General features: G+C 35.7%; 1 protein-coding gene across 1 annotated transcript; it reads right to left on the bottom strand.

The window, feature by feature from the left end:
- Window positions 1-1,160: 1,160 nt before the first annotated feature.
- On the bottom strand, window positions 1,161-22,929 carry LOC137387490 (membrane-spanning 4-domains subfamily A member 8-like). The gene is made up of 7 exons (XM_068073927.1): window positions 22,902-22,929; window positions 9,679-9,873; window positions 9,003-9,132; window positions 7,637-7,693; window positions 7,073-7,210; window positions 6,002-6,263; window positions 1,161-1,455 (listed from the first exon to the last, which is right to left on the bottom strand). Exons 2-7 carry the CDS (start codon window positions 9,843-9,845, stop codon window positions 1,319-1,321), a joined length of 891 nt encoding a protein of 296 aa, XP_067930028.1. The 5' UTR covers window positions 9,846-9,873; window positions 22,902-22,929; the 3' UTR covers window positions 1,161-1,318.
- Between the last annotated feature and the right edge of the window lie 607 nt (window positions 22,930-23,536).

Raw genomic sequence — 23,536 nt, 5'->3', positions numbered from 1 at the left:
TCTCATCCTTAAAACTCTATCCCTATGTATATTCTTTTCAAAGACCCAGCTTGCTTATTTTACTTATGGTAGTAAGAAACTACTGTAGTTTTTGGTGTAGGCGATGTCATACAGCCCCAACCCAAGATAGGTGATGGACATAATGTGGGCGGGGCTTTTGGGAGGCTGTATATCATTAGTGTGGGTAGCAATGGAAATGTGCCGATACAAAGACCTTATGCTAAATAGTTTGCTTGACAGAATTACCGTAGACCGGTAGAATTGGTAGTCGGTACTCAAGTGTTTACACAGCATTTGGAGAAAGTGAGTAAGACAAATTTCAATTTTCGTTATGTGAGGCTTCTGAAACATCTATAATAATGTATCTGTAGCTGGATTTAAAATTTTATTCTAGCCAACATGAGCAAATACAAAATAAAATATATGCCAATAGAGCCGCGTAGGACTAGACTTTTATCGCAAATAGCCGATGTGAATACAAGACATATTGACGGATATATCACGCGTGACATCATTTTGGGCAAGTTTGGGCATGTTTTTTTGGCCTGAGCTTTTCTCCGCGATCAGATTTTTTCGATTTTAATCTTCAAATATCTTGGCAATAAGATTGCCTAACACAACAAACAACATATCAACTGATAGAGAAAAAAAAGCTTTCTGTTAAGATCAACTCAAATTTGACGCAACCACATCTTTAAAGAGTATTATATGAACATGAGTTAACATTGATTACAGCGCAAATGACAACAAACATGTAAACAAGAATGTTTGTGTTTGGGTGAAAGGCTGCAGCTCTAGTGCGAGAATCATCTACTTTCTAAGTTTTCTTGTATATATGTTGGCCTACAGCTCATTAATTATTCTGAATTGAAAATATTTGGAACATTCAGACCAAATTGCTTCAAAACGAAACAGAGCAAATAAATCTTTTGGACAAATGAATCATGCATTGGTTTGAAGTTGCCTGATCATGTGGAGTGCACAAACAACTCCCGTACCTTTTTTAAACTTATTGTGTTAGTAAAACAGTAAGAAGTTATCTGCTCATACAACCGTAACAATAGTATCAAGGTAACATGTCATATATTTGTGATTGTTTCCCATTATAGTGAAGAGAAAAAAACACAGTACATTTAGCAAAAAACAGTGAAATAAGGCGAAGTTGAATGATATGTATAAAAATATGAATTTCTCACCAGCAGACACATAATTGATGTACACACTGGTTAATATTCAGTGACGATGTTTCATACTGTTGCTAATATATGAATATAACATTTTTGATAGCCTTTAAAATTGCTATATAGCACTAAACCAATTATTTAGGATTGCTGGGGTAGTCGGTAGGTTGGAAATTCTGGTGAGGAGTTGCCTGTTCAGTATCATAGTATGCAGGAGGTTTCTGTGGCTGAGCATTGTACCCAACCGGTGGCTGCTGATGTACCAGTATTGGAGCTAAAACAGAATAATGGTTTATTATACTGAGAAGGCAATGATAAAATTAGTAGTTGTCTCTTCTTATCAAAGACGAGTTTCATGATGTGTCAATGATTATAAAACAGTTACACCCTAATAACTACAACTTCTAAACAGTTCACTGTACACCTAGAAGTTTATGATCTAATTTAGCTATGTTAATTCTCGAACAGGATAAAAGTAGTGTCAAAATCAACCCCTCATTTTCTATGTTTACTAACTAGAAATTCCCCTGTCATACAGCTCACGACCTGACATGACCTCTGAACAAGTCCTCTGTCTGACATGACATTTTCTGACATGAACCTCTGAACCCAAATTGGCCACCACACGGAAGACGGAATATTGACATTGTAGGATTAACCTGAGCAATGAGTAACTGTTCTATAAGTGTAAGAGAAGATAAAAATTCAAATGGATGGACCTGGGTCCATATTGTTGGCTGCACTGAATTTATTAACAGTGTAAGGTCTAACTTGTTGGCATGTATGGCATAGTTGTATTTGAGCATTGTATGTAATGAAATGTGACCCCGGCAGTCAGAATGTACAATCGTGCGGTAATTGGATTGTTCACAATAGAGCGTAACGTGTGCTATATGCTATTATATGACTCACCGTCACTATTTTAGTAAACAGTGGTTTATAGTGCATTCAACCCTGCTCTTTCACGTGGTCTTGTTTATTTTTTGTGTCTGACCAATCATAAAGCCAGAATTGCCATTTAAATCTACCAATATCGGTGGTTGCTATGGAATTTGTCATAACCCAAGATCTTAAGTATAGACTTTTATTGCGGGTGGGCGCGTGTATGTGGCCATTTTCTGTTTCAACGCTTCAGGCTAAAACAAAATAAACCGTCGCACAAATTACGGCTAGTTGACGCTAATAATTTAGATGTAATTCTAAGTATTTCTACTTAGAATCTAAGTCGGCTGCCTCAGATTATAGTGAACGCGATGATCAGGATTGTGATAATAGGGAAACCTCAGAAAGACAGCTGCTTACGCAATATGTGGCTGCTAACGATAAGGAGAGTAATAGCGATCATCATAATTAATTAAATTACAGAGAATAACTATCAGCCTATCACTGCTGATAGCTTTCCCATTATAGCTATTGACATCAAACTAATAAGCGGATGCAAATGTAAGGAAATTTGCACTAGTTTTATGTCATCTAAACAAATAAGCCTCGTTAGAACTGTGTATCAAGGATTACCGAAGGATACATTTGATATGGTTGTGTTGGGACAAACTGCCACTAATAAAACAAGCAAACCCGTTGAATGGGCTACAATAAATCTCTGCAGTGTACTCTGTGTTACAATGTGTGAGTGTTAAACAACATAAAAATAGCTCTAGATTGAATGGTCACTTGATGAGTTGGGTCGATATTTCCGCATCTTGATGCCCTCTGTGGTCACCTTTCGTGGACCTTACCATGACCTTCTGTATAGATGGACAATTTTGAATACACTTCCAACATTTTGATAAGTCGTTGGATTCATTATATGCAGTCATAGCAATATAGCTTGATGAGAAGTTCCCAGTTTGAAGCATACCCTTTTAATGTAAATCTCCAGGAAGGTGAGCTTTTAGCCACATGTATTGCTGACCTTACCTTGACCTTTGGAAGGTCAACCATCAATCAAATTTAAATAAAAATGTGACCATCATCTTTTTCAGGGTTTTAATGTGTAGAATGCCAGGTTTCATCAATATAGGTTGAGATTAAGTGGTCTGTTGCTATGGCATTTTGATTTGTAAACAAATACCATGATTTACGATTCATGAATCGGCAACCTTATCCTGCCTAAACTCAAAACAACAGTTTTAGTTCATCGTGAGACCTTCTCTACTAAATCTTGCATAACCTGGGCATACATAATCCGATTTAAAAAGTTTAAATTGCATTAAAATTCTCAGATATTGCTGATTTTGAATCTGTAAATAACTCAAAAATGTTGTTTTAGCACGATTGTACATTCTGACTGCCTGGGTCACAAATGTTTCTCATTACATCCAGTACGTGTGAGCTTTGACATGTTGTTGTGAAGTCTGCCTAGAAAGTTGTTACGCAGTTCTTGAAATCAGGACAATTTAAAGATTGAAAATGAGGAATGTGATGAAGGGCGGCAGCATTGGGAGGAGCAATATTGTTTTGTGCAATATTTTCATGGTCAATGATGTCCATAAAATCATGATCATCATCTGGAAACAAAGGGGCTCCCAAGTCCATGTCATTCACAACGCCTACAACATCTACTAAAGAATAATCTGGATCAGATGAGTTGTTGTTATTAATTTGAGTAGCGTGTTGTTGAACATTAGCATTTGATGTTGATGGCGGCTGTGACGGCTGTGGCGTGGCTGCGGCTGTGGCGGCTGCGACCTTCTATTTATCTTCCTATTGAGCTGCAATAATTGAGAGACACCTGGATAGCCACTGCGTCGGCCACGACGTGGTGTTCTTGAAAGTTGTAAGTCCATGGTAGTTGTCAAGTTGTTTTAAAATTAAATTCAAAAAGTCAATTATGCATAACAAAAGGTTGTAAAAAAATCACACCTAATCTACTACTGTCTCAAACCTATGTTTTACAACAATAAAATAAATATTAATTAAAGCTGTAGGCCTAACCTACTGTAATGTTTGTAATTTAACAGCAGCAATAACGAAATATGTTTATTATAACTCTGAAATGCAATATTAGAAGTAAAATAGCAAGCTGCTGTGTAATATACACAGTTTGAAAGTTGGTTGTGTTGAATGTAGAATGGTTTTGATAACGAACTTTAAAAGAAAGCAAGTATGAGCGTTCACACGTCTGGAAGTTTTCTGCAAACTGGAGCAAAATAAAAAAATGTTCTCGTCATAAAGGGTCATTGTAGTTCGGCCCTAGCTTGTACATAAGATGTAAAGAATTTTGGCTAACGTTTTAAATAATTTAATGAAACCTTCGGTAATTGGACCAAAAAACATAGGCTGATAAACTGTGTACCAAAATTTCATACCTGTTAATCGGTCTACGCCTCAAACAGTGTACGTTTATTACAGAAACCTTTGAATAAATTCAAATAACTATTCTTATAATTAAACCTTATAAAAACTTTCTAAAATCGAATAATTATTCTTATAATTAAATATTTTGCAAGATATTAAAAACGGAAAAATATTAGAAACCTTCGGCAATTAAACAATGCCGTAGACTGGTGAAATGAGCACGTTTTTCTCATGAAATGTGCACTGCTTAATAGTTCTACTATCTGTTGCACGGCTTTATTGGCGTATCGCTTTCCGGTCTTAATTATGAATAAAAAAAGCTTTTCAAGTGTTTTTTTTGCAATTTTAGGCCAAATTAATCTGTCCGTTTGTGTATAATCCGATCAGATGGGTAAGGTTTAGGATATTGTCTACAAATAATAAAAACTTGGTAACATATTTAAATAGGTTTATATGTATTTTGTTTCAATATTATACTTAAACGACTCCATTGAAAAATGGTTAAATTTGTTGATGAGATTTCGGTACAAGGGTTTGCGACGGTGTTGATGAATAATTTTCGTGAGTTGTTTGCACATATACATTTATCATAAATCTACCAAACAATCGCTTCGCTCGTGTTTGGTCGTGGGATCATATACCAAAAGAGAAATTAATTTTTCAATGCAATTATCTTCTCTTAAATAATGCGCATAACCAATATACAGTAAATAACTCGTGTCAGAGCAACTTCATCACTTTTGTTATTTGAGCCTCATTTTGTCACGCATTGATCTTTTTATAATCTGGGAAACCACACAATTGTTTCATGGCAAAAAGTCAAACTCTCATTGGCAATGGTAATTCACTTTTTGACGTCTCTTCTTAGATCTGAGCTGTGTTGATGAGGGTAAATTAGCAATAACAGCGCTGCATGTAGCATAAATGTATACATACAAATTGTGCTATCCGGCGTTGCTTGGGTATTAAAAAAAAACTTATAAACATTGAGAGGTAATGAGAGTTGACTGTCACTCTCTATTAGCCAGGCACATTGCCAATGGGAAATTTGAGTAAGCTTACTAGTGAGAGCTGCGGCCTCTATGGAGCAATGCCATGACTTTAGGTCATGTCCGAAAACGCTAGCCTATTTGCTTCTATATGCGGACATATATCGCCTCGCTAATCGATCAAGCTCTGTGGCTTAGTTAGTAAGGCGTTGGACTGGCGAATGGGGGGGGGGGTCTAAGCACATTGATGGTGTCAGCACATTGACTTGCTTAAAGTCTGTGAGGCAATCTAGTTGTTTCATGACAGGAAGTCAACTCTCATTGGCAATGGGATTTGTGTCTCTTGCCTAAGCTCTGAGCTGCACTGATGAGGCTTCAATAGCCGAAACAGTGCTGTCTGTAGCATGAATATATACATACATATATATATATAAATATATATATATATATATATATATATATATATATACATACTTCATGCTACTTACACTTCATGCTACGTAAGTATAATGGTTTTAGACTTTAAAAAGTTACCTGTTGGAACTTGACCAGCTGTTGTGACTTGGTAGCCACCCATGTTGACTTGATAAGCTGGAACTGTTCCAGGGTAAACCACATACTGCTGTTGAGTTTGGAAAGCAGGGGCAGCATATTGCACATCATGGTTTGAGCGAGTTGGGAGGCAGTAACTACAGACAGCTCCACAGCAGAGTACAGCACTCCATATCGTGATCACAAATTCCACAAGAGCGATCAGAACCAAAAAGACGTTCAAGGACAAAGCAGCTTTTGTTGCCTGCAAACAAGTTGAGCATGTTCTACTTTTCAAAGGAGATTGTCAAATGTAATTTTAACAAATTAGCGTAAAAGCTAGCCATTTTTTAATGATTCATTCAAAAAGCATTAACTGTTTTTATCGATTGTGCAAAATAAATTAAGTAACGGTTTATTTTGGGTGTGTTTTAACAGCAAAAATTTTGAGAATTTCAATTTCAAGCCTTCAATACAAATTATAGGTGCCTGTGAAATTTCAAAAAAGTAAAGTAAACATGCCTGCTGCAGCTAAGTTGTGCAGTTTTTCAAGTTTTATGTTTTGGTTGTAAAACTCTGTAAGCTACAAAATATACCAGTAATACACACTACAGTTGATATATTAATGACTATTGTTATGGTTACTGTGATAATTTAAAATAAAGTCAGTCATGACTCGTAAGTAATCTATGACAACCTCAAGTACTTTAAGTCTGATACAACTGATGATCACAACTCTGTTCGACCTCGCTTGGTAGTCTTAGATATCTAGCTACTGCATTAGGTATAATTTGTTCCAGTCTATTTCTCTAGGCTAGGTCATCATTGATAGTACCATCATAAAATACTTCTATTTCAGCTTTTATTGCGCCTAAGAGCTTGTATAGCTTTTAACTATAAGGTGACTAATTATTAATAATAGATAAAAGTGTTTGTTAAGCGCTTGATAAACTGAGGGCTTCTACAAACACCTATGTTGGTTGCTGGTGTAATGTATTTACTGATACTGGTTAGCTTTAGCTCTATCCCTAGTGAGAAACACATCTAATTGTTACTTGAAATATTAACACTTACTGAGCAAGATATGTAGTAGTAGCTGTAACTTTGACAGCGAGAAGAAGCATTAATACCCACACCGATGGAAGCCATCGAAACCAGTGGTAGAAAGAATAAAGCTGAGCTAATGATGTTAAGAACCAAAGTGGCAGTGATCTACAAGAGAACAAAATTATGTGCAAATAAAAAAATTATTACTATGTCAAATTGCTACTATTGCAGCACATAAAATTCTCTTTTCAAATACTAAATACTTTGGACCAAATATATTAACTTGACAACTTATATCTGCTATTTCTGTCTGACCTACTGGAGAGAAAGAGAAAAGAGTGTTAGTGTATTTTGACACAATAAACACGTAGTTTGATTTAGTTTGCACTGAAATCATAACATTCCTTCATTTTAATATACAATATTGTTATGTTGCTTTGGTTGAGCAAATGTCAGATTTCACACTAAAATAATGTATCTTATCAACTACCACAGTCTGACTATACTACTTGATTGATATTTAATAAATATATTGATTGTTATAGTATGACAACATATCTATGTACATGACAATTGCTACACACTACTTACCCAACCTTCAGTATTGTGCTTGACAGCACCGAGTCCAATTCCTCCAACAATAGCAAACTGAAAATAAAGTCAAAATGAGAAAATGTGTTACTTACTGTTCCTTTTTAATTTACAGTTTCAAAGTTCTGGACGAAGAAATACCATAATTAAAAGTTAGCCTATTTCTACACTTATTCGAGTTTGTTTAGATTCAGGGCCTCATATCTTTAAGTAGTTGATTTAAAAAAAAAAACAAAAAAAACAAAGCTATTACTGAGAACTATTTCCACATTCTGTCACTACCGCTAATCATAAATTAACACAGCGGTAGACTAATAAGATCATAACTGACACTTATTGCATCACCAACAGACTAGTGAGTCATAGTGTGTCAGTACAGACTGTTTCTAAAAGATAACAATGTTTGACACATGTTCATATTGCTACAAAAGTTACAACTATATTTTTGTTAAACATGTTTAGACAAAGTAGGCTATATGACCTGATAGGCTATGTGATATGGTGAACTATGTGATATGGTAGACTATGTGGTATGGTAGACTATGTGATGTAGTAGACTATATGATATGGTAGATTATGTGATATGGTAGACTATGTGATGTGGCAGACTATGTGATATGGTAGACTATGTGATATGGTTGACTACGTGACATGGTAGACTATGTGATATGGTTGACTATGTGATATGGTAGACTATGTGATATGATAGACTATGTGATATGGCAGACTATGTGATATGATAGATATGTGATATGGCAGACTATGTGATATGATAGACTATGTGATATGGCAGACTATGTGATATGGTTGACTGCGTAATATGGCAGACAACGTGATATGGCAGACTATGTGATATGGTGGATTATGTGACACAGTAGGCTATGTGACTCATTAGGCTATCTGACAAGTTTCTTTTCATGTTATTAGCCATCAGTTCTCATTTCTGCTGCTCAGTCTGACTTTGATTTTCCTGATTTTTTGACTAATAAACTAGTAAATAATATGCTAATATTAACTAATAACTTGTAGACTTATAGATTGGTTCATCAAAAAGATTAAGCTTGCTTAATGTAACATCAACCCGCAAACCTAGGTTTTCTGCATACAATATAATCACTTAAAAATATGTTTTGTTACTGACTGCTATTAACTAGCTTACTAACTAAAGCTGTAATAAGATGACCATTGTCTACGTATGTTTACATATGTGTATCCCGATTCTGTTTTTATTTTTTTCTCTTGCAAAGTAACTGCCTTTTCATTTCATATCCGAAATAACTGTGGGGTTTTTATGGTTAGCGTCATGAGCAAAAAACTCTGGTACATATTAATATTGTAAAAATGATCATGGTTCATAATTACTCACGTAGACTCCACTCCAAATGCCATAACCAGTGACAGAGATCCAGCTATTATTCGTGCTGAGTTCAACAGGTATGAGAATGATTCCTAATAGAATACCAAGTGCTCCCATCACTACTTGAGTGACTGACAATCTGTAACAGAAACATTCGTTCTTAGATTGTCAAAACAGAAACATCTGCTATCCATGAGCATTGAATTATGCGTATCTTGTAACATATTTTGGCAGGTGAGCAATAAATTAAATTTTTAAATTCTAGCCAACTACCAACTATTTGAAGCAATTGTAGTCATTTTATTACAAGTTTTACACTTTTTTGCATTTAGCTTGTTTTTCCAAAATGTTTTCTGCATTTTCTTTTATTTTATTTTGCTCAAACAGAAAATTACTAAAGCTGTGAATCATACTGTCTGCATTTTGATGCCATTTTTCTGTCAATCCAGATATGATACTTTATAGATGAGCGGTTGAATTCATATTATTTATTTCTTATTATTTTTTCAATAGCATTAGCTATTAAATTTAGATTTCCTAAACCACAATATTATTTTATCAAAGTGAACAGAGAAATACTTCAAAAAACCACTTATTTTTGTTATATCTTTTATCTGATGCATTTACCAATCACCTACCAGGATATACCTTTGTATTAAATTAATAAACCAAACAATTTGCTCACCCCTTCAACTGTTTTAAGGCTGTTGCTCTCAGTTTATAACCTTCTCCTGGAGGATTCTGTGTTACAATTGTAACACCAGGCTGTGCAGCATACTGTGGCTGTAAGGGCTGTTGTGGTGGTTGCTGTAGTGGTTGCTGTGGCTGCTGCATTTGAGGTGGATGCTCCATTGTGATCGTTAGAGGTCCAGAAGCAACACTGGTAAAGTAAAATAGCATTAAACTCAGTGCTTTATTTGTGTTTTTGTCTATTTCTTTTTTTCTATTCACTTCTTGTTTTCATCCTTTTTCCTATTTTGAGAATATAGTAGCACACCATAAATTTTGAATTTTCATTTAAGTCTTACAATAGGATGAAATTACTGTTAGTTAAATGCTTTGTTAAAGACAACAAAGGTATTGGATTTAAATTAGTAAATAGACAGTACTACCTTCAACTTGCATAAAGTTAAAAAAGCAAGCTGGCTTTTTGGTAAGTAAAGGTCAGATCAATCTTTTTTAAAGTCGTCTAAATTCATAGTTTGTCGGCCATCTTGTATATTTAGTGTAATACTGAAGCTTGGGCAATAAATGAGAAGCTTTATAGCATGCACTATTTACATATCTGACAATTTTATAGATTTTCTTTAAAACAAAACAATCGCTAGTTAAATTATCACAATAAGGATTCAGTTTTGTTTATGGTTTTGTCAATGCTAATTTATTCCAGTATTTTTAATAAAAAGTGAGAATGCTAAGCAGCAAAAGTCTTACACAGCATCGATATATATATATATATATATATATATATATATATATATGTATATATTTGTAAATATCTAACACAATAAACTGTAGGTGTTATTGTACCCAAATCATCCTTGACTACCGGAATCACAATTGTTGGTATATACAAGCACATTTCAAATGTTTCTCCGATAGGGAGATATTGGTTTCTAGAAGGAGATCCAAGCTTTAACAAAAATTACTACTCAGTAGTATTAACAGGTGTGAGGAAACAATTTTTTACCCACATGAATACACAAAACATCATTAATAACTTTTGGTCACCCTGGGTGAGATTTAACAAAAAGATTTAAGGAGAAGGGCTCGATTAGTCATCTTTACTAACACTCAGTTTATTTAGTGTTAGTGGCTGATTCTGATGTTATCTCATTTTGTATATGGGTACACTACAATGTTTTGTTTACTTATCTTGTATATGGGTACCCTATCATGTTTTGTTTACTTATCTTGTATTGGGATACAGCATCCTCTAAATATTAACGACTTTTTAATGCATGAAACTGGGTGGCATATCAATACATGTCTCAATATAGCCTTATTTTATTTTCATTTGGCGCAATACGAGTGAACGGCTATTTTTCATGAAACAACCAATGAACCAATACAGCTTAAGTATCTATACTTGAGCTGTTTATATCAACCCTTTTTGTAAGGTAAAGTATTCTAAATTATTTTAGTGGTGTTGATAAAACTTTTGAGAATGCTAAATAGCAAAGGTCTTACACAACATCTATATACATAAATGTTGTATAGGACATATATATATATATATATATATATATAAAATATATATATGTTCTTTGGTCATTCTGAAGGACATCGAAATGACCTTCGGTATTGAGAACTGTGGAAGGCTAATTCTTATGAAAGACTATTCTATGCTCACAGATGGCTTAAAAATGCCAAATGGTACCATCAGATATATAAAAGAACGGTACAAGTATTTGGGGATTATGCAAAGCAACATCAACCACAAAGACGAGGTATGTCACAAAGCCATTACCGAATACAAGAAACGCCTTCGGCAGGTCTTACGGAGCCAGCTCAATGCCAAGAACCAAGTCATGGCAATAAATTCCTACGCACTGCCAGTAATAAGATATCCAGCAGGCATAATAAAATAGACTGAGGAAGCCATCAAGGAAACATATATAGCAACTCATAAACTGCTGACTATGCATGGAGCACTCCACCCAAAATCTGATGCTAATAGATTGTATCTCGATAGGAAAGATGGCGGTACGGGACTCAAAAGTGTACAGCAGACAGTGAAAGAGGAGGAGCAAAGCCTCAAAGCATACGCAGCTTCCTTGGCCACTTCAGATAAGTTCCTAGCTGAATTTCAATCGGCTGCTCTTACAACGGACCTACGCTCTGATGATGAAGAAATTTACTGGTACATGAAAACTCTTCATGGTGCTTACCACCAACAAATATCCAAGATTGGCGATCTTCACCAGACATATATGTGGCTGAACAAAGGAAACCTAACAGCCAATACAGAGTCGATAATCATGGCAGCCCAGGAGCAAGTGCTCCCAACAAGGCGGCTCCAAACGAAAATCTATCACACTAGAGACGATCCTAGAGGCAGACTGTGCAAAGATGCACCTGAGACCATTCAACACATCATCAGTGGATACAAGCAGCTAGCAGAAAACGCATACATCGAGCAGCATAATCATGTCGCAGGTGTTGTGTATAGAAGTCTATGTGATGAGTATGGCCTTAATAAACCACAACACTGGTGGGAAGCTCCTGGTAAGGTGAATGAAAACAACCACGTTAAGATCCTCTGGGACTTCTACATCCGAACTGACAAGCATGTCCTAGCAAACCAACCAGATATAGTGGTGGTGGACAAGGAGAACAAGAGGGCTACTATAATAGATATAGCAGTACCCAATGACTACAATATAGCCAGCAAAAAAAAGAAAAGGTAGAGACATATCTCCCTCTTGGAGAAGAGATTGAAAAATGCTAGAATGTAAGAACAACTGTGATCTCAGTAGTCATTGGGGCACTGGGCGCAATAACACCGGTGCATAAAATGTGGCTTTCTCAAATACCAACACCAATCAACTCAGGTGAGTTGCAGAAAAGTGCGCTATTGGGAACAGCTAAGATCTTGAGGCGAGTGCTCAAACTCCCAGGTCTTTGGTAGGAGACCTGAGTTATAGCAGAATTTATTACCCATACGGGGTATCCAGGGTGACGAAACAATTTATATATATATATATATATATATATATAAATATATATATATATATGTATATATTAATAAATTACATCAAAATATGTTTGATCGTTATACTATCACTATTGATCTCATTATTCAAACTAGCGTTTATTTTTTTCTGTGTCACCCTTTAATAGTTGTGCGCATTTTTCCCTCATGGCAAATAAATTGCTAACCTGTCAATCTAGGCTCAGTGTTTGTTGGAACATAGACAAAAAATCATTATTATTCAAAAGTTGAGCAAGTGTAACAGGCACTCTATTTTGGCTGCCATTACAAAACTTTATCAAATAGAGCTCATGACTTATGAAGCCAACTTTAGATGAACCTAAGAATCAACTCTCATCTTTAACTCTTTTAGGCCAAAGCCTGTTAAAGGCAATGCGGGTTAACAGGCAACGCCTCAGAGGCTGAACCACAAAAATCACATTAAAATTCAGTCTATGATAGACCTTTTTAAAAATATTTTATTCATTACAAAAAATCGTTGAAAATAAAAATTAATAGTTCCATCAAATTTGGTAGGCTTTATACTACTTGTTTGAGAGTATAAATAATCCCTAATACGCATGTGCAAGCAAGACATGTGAAAGATTTGATCTTCTTTTTTGGAAAGTTATCATGTACGTACGCGATTGTTCAAGCTCTGCTAAAAAGTTTGTTTAGAGGAAGACATCGGCTGGTTTGAAAGTGAAGAAGAGGATACTAGGTCAGAAAAATGTGGAAAAGGCGATTGAATGAAAAAAGATCAACATAGTGAATTGGATTGCGAAAGTGACAGTGAAACTGCCGGCGATGAAACCAAGAGTATTTACGGATTTACAAGAGGAGCTGACTTAAAACCAAAAGAATTACGTTTTGCTGACAGCTTGGCAGGAGTAAAAGTTTGAATTTTTAAACAAGTAAGTTTTTTTATCATTTAAAGCTTTTTATAACATTGACCATTGTAAATGTTATAATAAACCAAACGAATAAATATGGCTTTCAAAAAATTGCGGTGTTTTGGAGCCTGTTGATGGTAAATACATCTGGCGAGTTATTGGTTTAGCTATGCATACATATATTCTCGAAAAGCCTACTCTGTTGTCTTACTGCTCCACAATCCTTTATTATCTACGCTGATTTTTAATAAAAATTAAAAATAGCAAGCAAAATAGAAGCAGGTTTTTTTTGCTGACTATTTTGAACAGCCTGCTGGCAATAAATTGTTCAAGTTGGAAGATGTTTTTGCCATGATATACGATCGGTTATATTCTGTTTTGCTGTCTGGTAAATTTATATATATACATGTACATGAAAGCTTGCTGGCAGAGAAAGGATGGCTCAGCTTCAGGCAGTATATTCCATCTAACAGATCTAGATTTGGAATAAAGTTATTTGCTCTCTGCTATGCTGTCTCTCGTTGTGTGCACAAGTTCCCTGTATACATCGGTGAGGAGCGAGAGCAAGCTGAAGGTGCAGTAGAGTCACTTGTGGAGTATCTTTGTGCGAGTCATGTTTTGATCCTTGTCATGCTAACTACATTTCTTTGCAAATTGTATTTTATTTAGTTTCTACAAATGCTTCATTGCTTCGTATTGCTAGCTTGTACATCGTAGCATTCGCTGAAATGTCATAATCTTATGTATTTGTTGTGCATTCGTATGTTGTACTTGTGGTTTGTTGCTCTCCTCAGGGCACTCACCTAATCAAAGAGTTCAGTTCTTATATTGTTTTGTAATTTAGCAAGCAGTCCATGATTTGCTGTTTCTGCTTATAATAAATGTTGCTTCCTGTCTTTTGTTGCTTTACCAAATCTGTGAATGCAGGCTCACCACTCAATTTTGTTGTACACAACCAGCTATTCTTTTTTGCAGCAATTATGAATCTGTGCAATGAGTTTATATGCAAAATTGTTACTGGTACATATATCTATGGTTTCAATAAATACATATCAATCTGACTGCAGAAAATCATAACTGCAAATAAATAGGTCTCGAGTTGCAAAGACTTGCAAGCTACTTGGAGGAAGAGATCTCAGTCTGTAGAAAAATATCTCAGCTTTCAGATGCGTATTCATTTGCAGTTTCATGCCAATTTGCATGTAAGTTATAGCGAAGCATATGCGACCATGTCAGGCCTCAATTTTCTGCTGGTTTTTTGGGTTATGCGCTGAGAATTTCGCATGACCCTCTCATAATGCTTCGGAGCTCATAACTCCACTTTCAAAGCTCTCCAGCGACAAATTTCTTTTGAAAATTGTTGTGAACCTATGAATCTTTGCAACTAGTATTTATACAATATTATCATTTACCTTTAACAATTAGAAAAATGCAATGGAAAATGAAACATGAAAATAAAAAAATCATTGCTTCAACAATCTGAGATTTTTGCTGGTAAGCATTTGCAAGCTATTTGCATAGAAAAAAATATCAGCTTGTAGAAAAATTTCTCAGCTTTTTTATGCATAATAATTTATGTAATTACCACAATTGTGATGAAAGTTTTTGCAGTTTTTATGCAGCCATGTCAAAAGCTCAAATCGCCCTAGTAATTGCCCCCGTCCGCTGGTACTTCCCCAGCCGTAAGCCGGCCGTCACTAAAGGGTTAAGAGCTTGAGTGAACTTATTGTTTTTAAAATGAACTTTGAAATTATACAACAGGATAAACTCTAAGCTTTAAGAGCTCAGTAAAAATGAATATTTCCTAACTGATAGAAACTTGTCACACTTAGCATCTTCTTTATTTCTATTAAAACTGTGAGATTGAGACCAGTTTTATCAATACAGTCCATGTATTTTATCAGACTACCTGAGTGTAGTGTGAGTTTCCTTGAGAGCAAGACACAAATGAGGCTTGTACCAACAATCACCAACACTGAAGGTTTTTCTTACTAGCAATAGTAGCTTTAGAATCATTGATTGACTATTTCCTTCATAAATGTCTGTAGTATTTCAATAGAGGTAATCAAACTTGACTAAATGTTATTTGCAGAAGATAACTTCAAGCTTGTCTTAACGTAGGCCTTAATTGCTCTTTGCTGCGTACTGCTAATAATAAATATTGCTCATGCCTACTATAAAGAAAATCATAAAAAGGAATTCAAAGGCATGAGGGCACACATAGAAAATAATTCTTTTACTAACTAGTCTATTGCGAATTTGTTAGCATTTATTTACATGCATATGTGACATGATGTCTTTTGAAAGTCACTGCCACTGGGTCAGTTAGTAAGAAGTTACATGTATATGAATACAAACAGGCTTGCCGCAGCAAGTCACAAGACAAATACTCATGTTGGCTATCAAGTATCACATGTTAATAGAAATACATAGTAATTGAGAAATTGTAGCGATTACTCTTATAGCATTTTTAATTGGTAATAACTGTTGAAATATTATTGTCCTTTTTGTCAAGCTTTTCATAGCATATTTCTAGTGAAATGTAACTATAGCTTACTTGTTTATGTGGCTTTTTTGCTTTTCTAGCTTGGCTTGCTTGCTGTTGATAATACTTGTTATGGTGTGATTAAAAGGTTGGTCACTCCTGTTGCAGCTATCATATTGAATTGATATGAAAAATATACTGTCTCAACGTTCGCTATAGTAATTTATGATTCAGCTATAAAACATAAAAAACAACAGGTTATTGGCCGAGTTACCAGATTGACTACTGCTTGACTCTTTGTTGGAAAACTGGATTATTTAGTTTCAAAGACTATATTATACCTCTGGAGTAATCATTCTAAATGGCTGAGGAAAAAATGGTCGATAGACAAATTGAGTGGAACCAACTACTCAACATAGAAATTAAAGAATGAAACATCTGCTGATAGCCAAAGACTTGTATGGTTTTGTGGAGGGTACCGAAAAAGCTCCTGCAGATGATGCAGGTGTCGATGTCAAATCTGCACTCACGAAAAATTGCAGCAAAGCATTCTCTACTATAGTGCTTGCAGTAGGTGACAATGTACTGTATGTTATAACAGAATGTGCAGATGCAAAATCTGCATGGGATAAATTGCAAGCAAATTTTGAACGAAATACTTTGGCGAACAAACTGTTTTTAAAAAAGCAATACTCCCAAAGTGTCATGAAAGAAGGCACACCTATGAAGCATCACCTTAAACATTTGAATGACTTAACTGATAAACTTGCAGCAAGCAATGCAGCTGTTGATGAAGATGATCAGGTTGTTACACTGCTAGGCAGCCTTCCTGACAGCTATAGGCTCGAAGGGATGATTTAAACTTAGAACTTGTACAACAACCGTTGAACAATGAAGAACAGAAACAACTAGAAAGGCAACGTGATGGAAGCAACTTAAATCACCTAGCGGATGCTGCTCTGGTCCCAAAAAAAGACATTACAGCAGACTGAGACAGCATTTGGTATGTTTTGGCTGCCAAAAACAAGGACATATTCGTCGTTACTGTCCAGACAATAAAAAGAGAACACAGCAGCACACAGCAAAACAAGTATCAACAGATAATAGTAATACTGACTTTGCATTCGTTGTAGAAAACTACATCAACACAAAATTCACTATGGATTAAAGACTCAGGTGCATCTCATCACATGACACATCACCACGAGTGGTTTACTGAGTATCATACCTTAGATACCCCGGAGAAAGTCAGCCTGGGTGATGGACACATAGTTGATGTCATAGGCGTTGGTAACGTTCATGTAATGATCAACCTAAGGCGCAAAGTTAGTAGGTTGGCTATTATCTATGACGTCTTACATCTTCCAAGTCTAACTGATAGCTTGTTTTCTGTAAGATCAGCCACCGAAAAAGGAAATATTGTCCAGTTTGGTAAAAGTAGATGTTGGTTGAATGATGAACAGAAAAAGATTACTCGCTATGGGTAATATGAGGAATAAACTTTATTATCTGGATTCTGAGCAAGTATGCAGAAATACAGACGAAATTGCAGCCACAGCTATCGACACTTGACATAAATGCTTTTCTCATGCAAGTGAAACAACTCTAAGTAAGTTGAACTATAGCAATGTATTAATGGGGACCAAAACTCCAAGTGGTAGTATTTCCTTCTATGAGAGCTGTGTGGGAGGAAAAATGACTCGAAAACCATTTCACTCACTGGGAGGTATCAGATCTAAACGTACATTAGAGTTAATTCATTCAGATGTGTGCTCTTTTGAAACTGAATCGATTGGTGGCAATAAATATTTTGTATCATTCTTTGATGATTTTTCTTGATATTTTGCTGTGTATTTTTTACGTTATAAATCTGAAGTGCTTGACAAATTTAAGGAGTTTGAAGTTCTTGTTAGAAACTTTTCAGGGGAAAAGATAGGTACTCTTAGGTCTGATGGTGGGGCGAGTATATGTCAAACGAGTTCAATAGCTATTTAAAGACACTAGGAATTTGTCACAAAGTAACTTCAGCCTACTCTCCAGAACAAAATGGTGTGGCAGAAAGGCTCAATCGTACACTTGCTGAATCTGCTCAAACTATGATGTCTCATGGAAAACTTTCAAAAGAATACTGGGCTGAAGCAGTTGCTACAGCCGTATATGCTAGGAACCGTCTTCCAACTAGATCACACAATGACAACATAACCCCTTACAAAAAATGGTATAGACAGAAACCAGATGTTAGGCATTTACGAGCGTTTGGATACGCAGCTTATGCCCATATCCCAGATCAAAAGAGGCAAAAGTTAGATATCAAAGCAGAGAAATTACGCTTTATTAGATGCAGTATCACATCGAAAGCTTATAAATTGTTCAACAAGCAAACTATAAAGGTTATCGTTAGACGTGATGTTGTATTTAATGAGTCAGACTTCGGGAGTCAGATAAAGATATCATCAAGTAATGTACCAGTAGCCACTGTAGACGCTGTTGTGCCTGCACCCAAAAAGCTAAAAAGGACACTATACATGAAATCGTTGAAGAGCCGAGGCGATCTAATCGTGTACGAAGAGCCCCTAAACGTTACAGCATAGACAAATATGCGTATCAAACATCACAAAATTCTCATACTGCATATGAAGCTTGTCAAATTATTGAACCACAAACATTTGAGCAAGCAAGAGGGAGTTCTGAGGCTAAGGAGTGGCTGTCTGCTGCTAATTCTGAATACCAATCTCTAACAGAAAATGATACATGGGACCTTGTACCATTACCTCCAGGTAAAACGCCAATAAGATCTAAATGGGTATTTAAAACCAAACCCGCTGTTGATGGGACTGTAGACAGGTTTAAGGGGTGTTCAGTCGCTAAAGAATATGCACAAAAGGCTGGAATAGATTATGAAGAAACAGTCGCACCAGTTGTCAAATTCACATCTATTCGTACGCTGTTGGCATATGCTCTACAGTGCAAAATGAGTACACATCAGATAGATGTTGTCACTGCATTCTTAAATAGAGTACTGGAAGAGGATATCTATATGACTCAACCTGAAGGATTTATTGAACCACAACAGGCCGACCTAGTATGCAAACTTTGCAAATCGCTCTATAGACTTAAGCAATCACCAAGATGTTGGAACACTATAATGGATGAATATCTCAAATCAATCAATTTCAGACGATCTGGCACAGATTCCTTTGTTTATGTTCGAGATAATGATAGTGTTAAAACAATTATAGCTGTATATGTTGATGATCTCATTATCATGAGTGACACTGAACAAGAGATGAGCTGGGTCAAACAAAATTTGGCAACACGTTTCAAAATGAAAGATCTTGGAAAGTTGCATTACTGCTTGGGCATCAGCATTAAACGAGAGGAGGAAACTCTTAGTTTACATCAAAATCACTATATTTTACAGATTCTAAAATGATTTGGCATAGAATATGCAAAGCCGGTGTCAACACCAGCTGATGTGAATGTTAAGTTCGTAAATGATGATAGTGTTAGCAAGCCTGTGCAACCGGAGAACTACCAAGCTATGGTGGGAAGTCTCTTATATTTAACTATAGCAACTCGTCCAGACATTTCTCATGCAGTGGGAGCAGTCTCTAAATACTGTGCGGCCCCAACAGAAGCTCATCTAACAGCAGCAAAGCGTATATTACGCTAGCTCAAGGGATCACTTGAAATCGGAATCACATATCACCGATCTAGTAATAACAACGTGTTTGGCTACACTGATGCTAACTGGGCAGGAGATCTGGATGATCGACACTCTACGTCTGGAAACATATTCTTACTATCTAGTGCGCCGATCAGCTGGTTAAGCAAAAGGCAAAGCGTAGTAGCAGTGTCTACGGCTGAATTTGAATATATTTCACTCTTCCATGATACTAAAGAAACAATAGTGCTGAATAAACTCATCACCGACATTGATCTATCAGCGTCTGCTGAACCAACCAAGATGATGGTTGACAATCAAGCCGCCATAAAAATTGCACACAATTCTAATGGACATGGTCGCATAAAACATACAGACATCAAATTTCACTTCACGAGAGAAGCTGTGGTAAACAAGCAGATTAGTTTAGAGTATTTGCCCTACTGATAGTATGGTAGCTGACATCCTGACTAAACCGGTGCCACGTGAGAGATTCACAAAATTACTAAATCTAATGGGACTTACTTGATATTACAAAAACAGTAACATAGTGGGAGTGTTGAAATATTATTGTCCTTTTTTGTCAAGCTTTTCATAGCTTATTTCTAGTGTAATGTAATTATAGCTTACTAGTTTATGTGGCTTTTTTGCTTTTCTAGCTTGGCTTGCCAGCTGTTGATAATACTTGTTATGGTGTGATTAAAAGGTTGGTCACTCCTGTTGTAGCTGTCATATTGAACTGATAAGAAAAAATATACTGTCTCAAAATTCGCTATGGTAATTTATGTTTCAGCTATAAAACATAAAAAAACAATGATAACAAAGACTAAAGTTCAGCTATTTATTCAGATTTGTAAAGAACTACCAGAGTTTATTTAAATAAAATTATTCTAAACATTGCAAATATATGTTTCCATGCCTAGTATTGTTAGCACCATTTCAAAATAGTTGGAGTTTTCTCTGCTTTCAAGCAGTTGATTGTGATGTTGCCTTTCATATTTGGCTACAAATGTATTTAAAACACTAAAGTTTGCAAAAGGCTTTACTTGAGTAGAAAGAATTAAAAATAACAAACTTACATGTACTTAAACTTAATTACATCATTTTTTGTCGGTACTATCTGTTTGAAAGTATTTCTTACGTTTTTGTAGTTTGAAAAACATTTGAGTTATTTTAGAAAAAATGTACATTTAAAAACTGATGTAGGCATGCAAACTACTATGGCATTTATGTTATACTAGCGGAATGTTTGGTGTTGCAGGGGTATTAAAATCATGCTTTTAACAGTGACAGGTAATGTAGTTGCTTGCCATTTGTCATTAGCCTGGCACATTGTCAATGGCTATAATTTTAGTAAGCCAATACCCTACTGCTAAAGTTACTAATAAGAGCAAGCATAAAATGGCGTTGCACCGCACACATAGAGGTATGCGTATTCCCACCCATGTAACGACACATATCGCCTAATGAGTCCATCAGTTTCACATAGCTCAATTGTTAAGATATTAGCCTTGTCAATGGGAGGTTCCGAGATCAAATCTAGCATGAAACAGATATTTCATTCCTAAACTTTAATAGCACACAAACTAACTTTGAGATTAATATGTATATCAAAATACCGCTGCTTGTGATAGTTTTATTTCTGATCAATCTAATCTGCATGCAAAACATTTAAGCTGCTTTATGTCAGCTAGTTGACCAATTAAACAGCTTTTACAAAGCTAACTGGTTTAGCCTGAACTTAGACAGTTGAGACTCTCATTATCCAGTTAAAGGAAGTTGCATAAAAGTGATGGCATTTTAACTGAAAGCTATGCTTTGTAGGGCCTCCAATACCTTAGAAAGAGCTCTAAATACATCCAGGATTAAAGGATTAGAACATCTACAAAAAATTGATTGCTGTCTGACGCACCAAGCAGCTGCACTGATAACTCAATATTAGGACTAGCTCAAACTAGTTAGAGTTGTTTGTGATGAAAAGCACTTGACATTTGAACTAATAGTTAGCCTTTTGTGAATAACACAGCTGGTAAATCACTTGATATATTTTGACTTAGATAAAAGTATATTTAGAGTAAGTAACTTTCAACTACAGATCACGAGCTACTTTTTAACTCACTGTTGAGGAACGCTGTTTTTAAGTCACTTTGGTGTTTTGCAAAATGGCTAAGAAAACAACCACTCCCTATCTGGCTTTCGATCTAGTTTAACTTAATACAGGTGTACCTTTAACTGGCTAGGCAATACATAAAGTTTCTTTACTTGTCCGCAAACTAAGTTCAAGATTTCAGATTTCTGTTGGCTTGGACACTGAGTAGGAAATGTATGTAGGCTAACTACTGGCTTTGAAATGATCAACATGTGACCTGAGATGTAATTATTACTTGTTGTTTACGAAAGTGTTTTAGTCAAAAGAGCAAGGAAGCATGAATCATCTGTAGCAATGTTTGCGTAAAATTTTTTTAGTTTGAACAATCACCGATTGTAAGTATCTTTTGCAATAATTAGACTCTAATATACATGTAAATATAATACAAGAAGTATCAAAGCCTAGAGGTTGGTACTATCACTTTGGTTTTCATCATCCAAACTAGGTTGAAAGATGGAAGGGAGGTGATAGATTGCAATTGAACGAGAGTTGGCCTAAGTTCCAAGTGGTTGAAACTGCTTGGAAGGTAATTGGAACTACTCAAGGTTGAAACTTACTGATTTTGGAGGGTAGTAAGTTCCAACAGTTTGAAACTTACTACCCTCCAAAAGCAAATGTTTATTACTGCCTGACACCTAGTTTGTGTGTATTGTACTATAATTCCAAACTTGTTGTTCACCGGAAAAAATGTAATCAATACCAAGACAATGTTTCCCAAGTATTACTGGTGTTGTTGACTGTAGAGACGCCGGTAAATACGCAGATAAATAGGTTTTTATGAAGTTGTGTGTAAGCCTTTCAACATTGAGTTCACATATATCTCATTGAAAATGCCATTCAGGACCCACTGAATTACTAATGTTTATTCAGTCTTGAAATTACAAGCATTAAGAGAAACCTACAAAACACTTACTAATAGCTTTTAATCTTTGTAAACTTGATGCAAATGTAAGGAAACATTCACCAGCTGACTAGTACAAACAGCTGCTTTAGTTAGCTGAAATAAAATTGGTGTACACTCACCTCTCTTGGCTGTATTTAGATCTCACTATAGCTGACTAGCAAATGATTGTAGCAATTTGATTCGCTCGGAAATATTCAAGGCTCAACGCCATCTTTTTATTATAAGTTCATTGCAGGAAATTTCACGCTTGACTGCATAAGCTGTGTTGAATTGTGAATAACCACTTGTTTTGCTGGAGCATGTCTATATTCCATCTCTGCTAAGCGCTATTACTGATACTGAGATGAATTACAGGCAGCCTTTAATTGATTAAAGAGCTCTGCTAGTTGCATGGGGATGTTTTAGTGAGCCCTAAAAGCGTTATAGTGAAAAAAAACAACTCTAAGAAACTGTTTCTCACTTGCTTATTAAGTGAGTTAGTCTAATGTTCAACATTGTAATCTGTAGCACAACCTACAGGAAAGGCTACACTCACCAAATTAAAGAACCAGCCTATAAATATTGCACCCTACTTTACACAAATGCCTGCCACATTTTGGAACTAGTTATCATGTAGACAAAATAATCACTCAGCACCGTGAAACAGAGTGTACAAGCAGCAGCTGATATTAAACTCTGGTGGTTTAGAGACTTGACCAGATTTTTTTTGAATAAAATGAATTACCATTGATCCTTGCCAAAGGCCAGTGTCTTA

Source organism: Watersipora subatra, chromosome 2, assembly GCF_963576615.1.
Source record: "Watersipora subatra chromosome 2, tzWatSuba1.1, whole genome shotgun sequence".
In the NCBI taxonomy this organism is placed as follows: domain Eukaryota; kingdom Metazoa; phylum Bryozoa; class Gymnolaemata; order Cheilostomatida; family Watersiporidae; genus Watersipora; species Watersipora subatra.
Note: the sequence above shows the minus strand (reverse complement) of the source record. Positions and strands in the feature narration are given on the sequence as shown.

Coding starts and splice junctions, on each gene's coding strand:
- LOC137387490 (XM_068073927.1), bottom strand. CDS start 9,845: ATGGAGCATCCACCTCAAATGCAGCAGCCACAGCAACCACTACAGCAA. Junction 9,133..9,678: donor GCCTTAAAACAGTTGAAGGG/GTGAGCAAATTG, acceptor TTTCTGTTACAG/ATTGTCAGTCACTCAAGTAG. Junction 7,211..7,636: donor AGCACAATACTGAAGGTTGG/GTAAGTAGTGTG, acceptor GTTCTCTTGTAG/ATCACTGCCACTTTGGTTCT.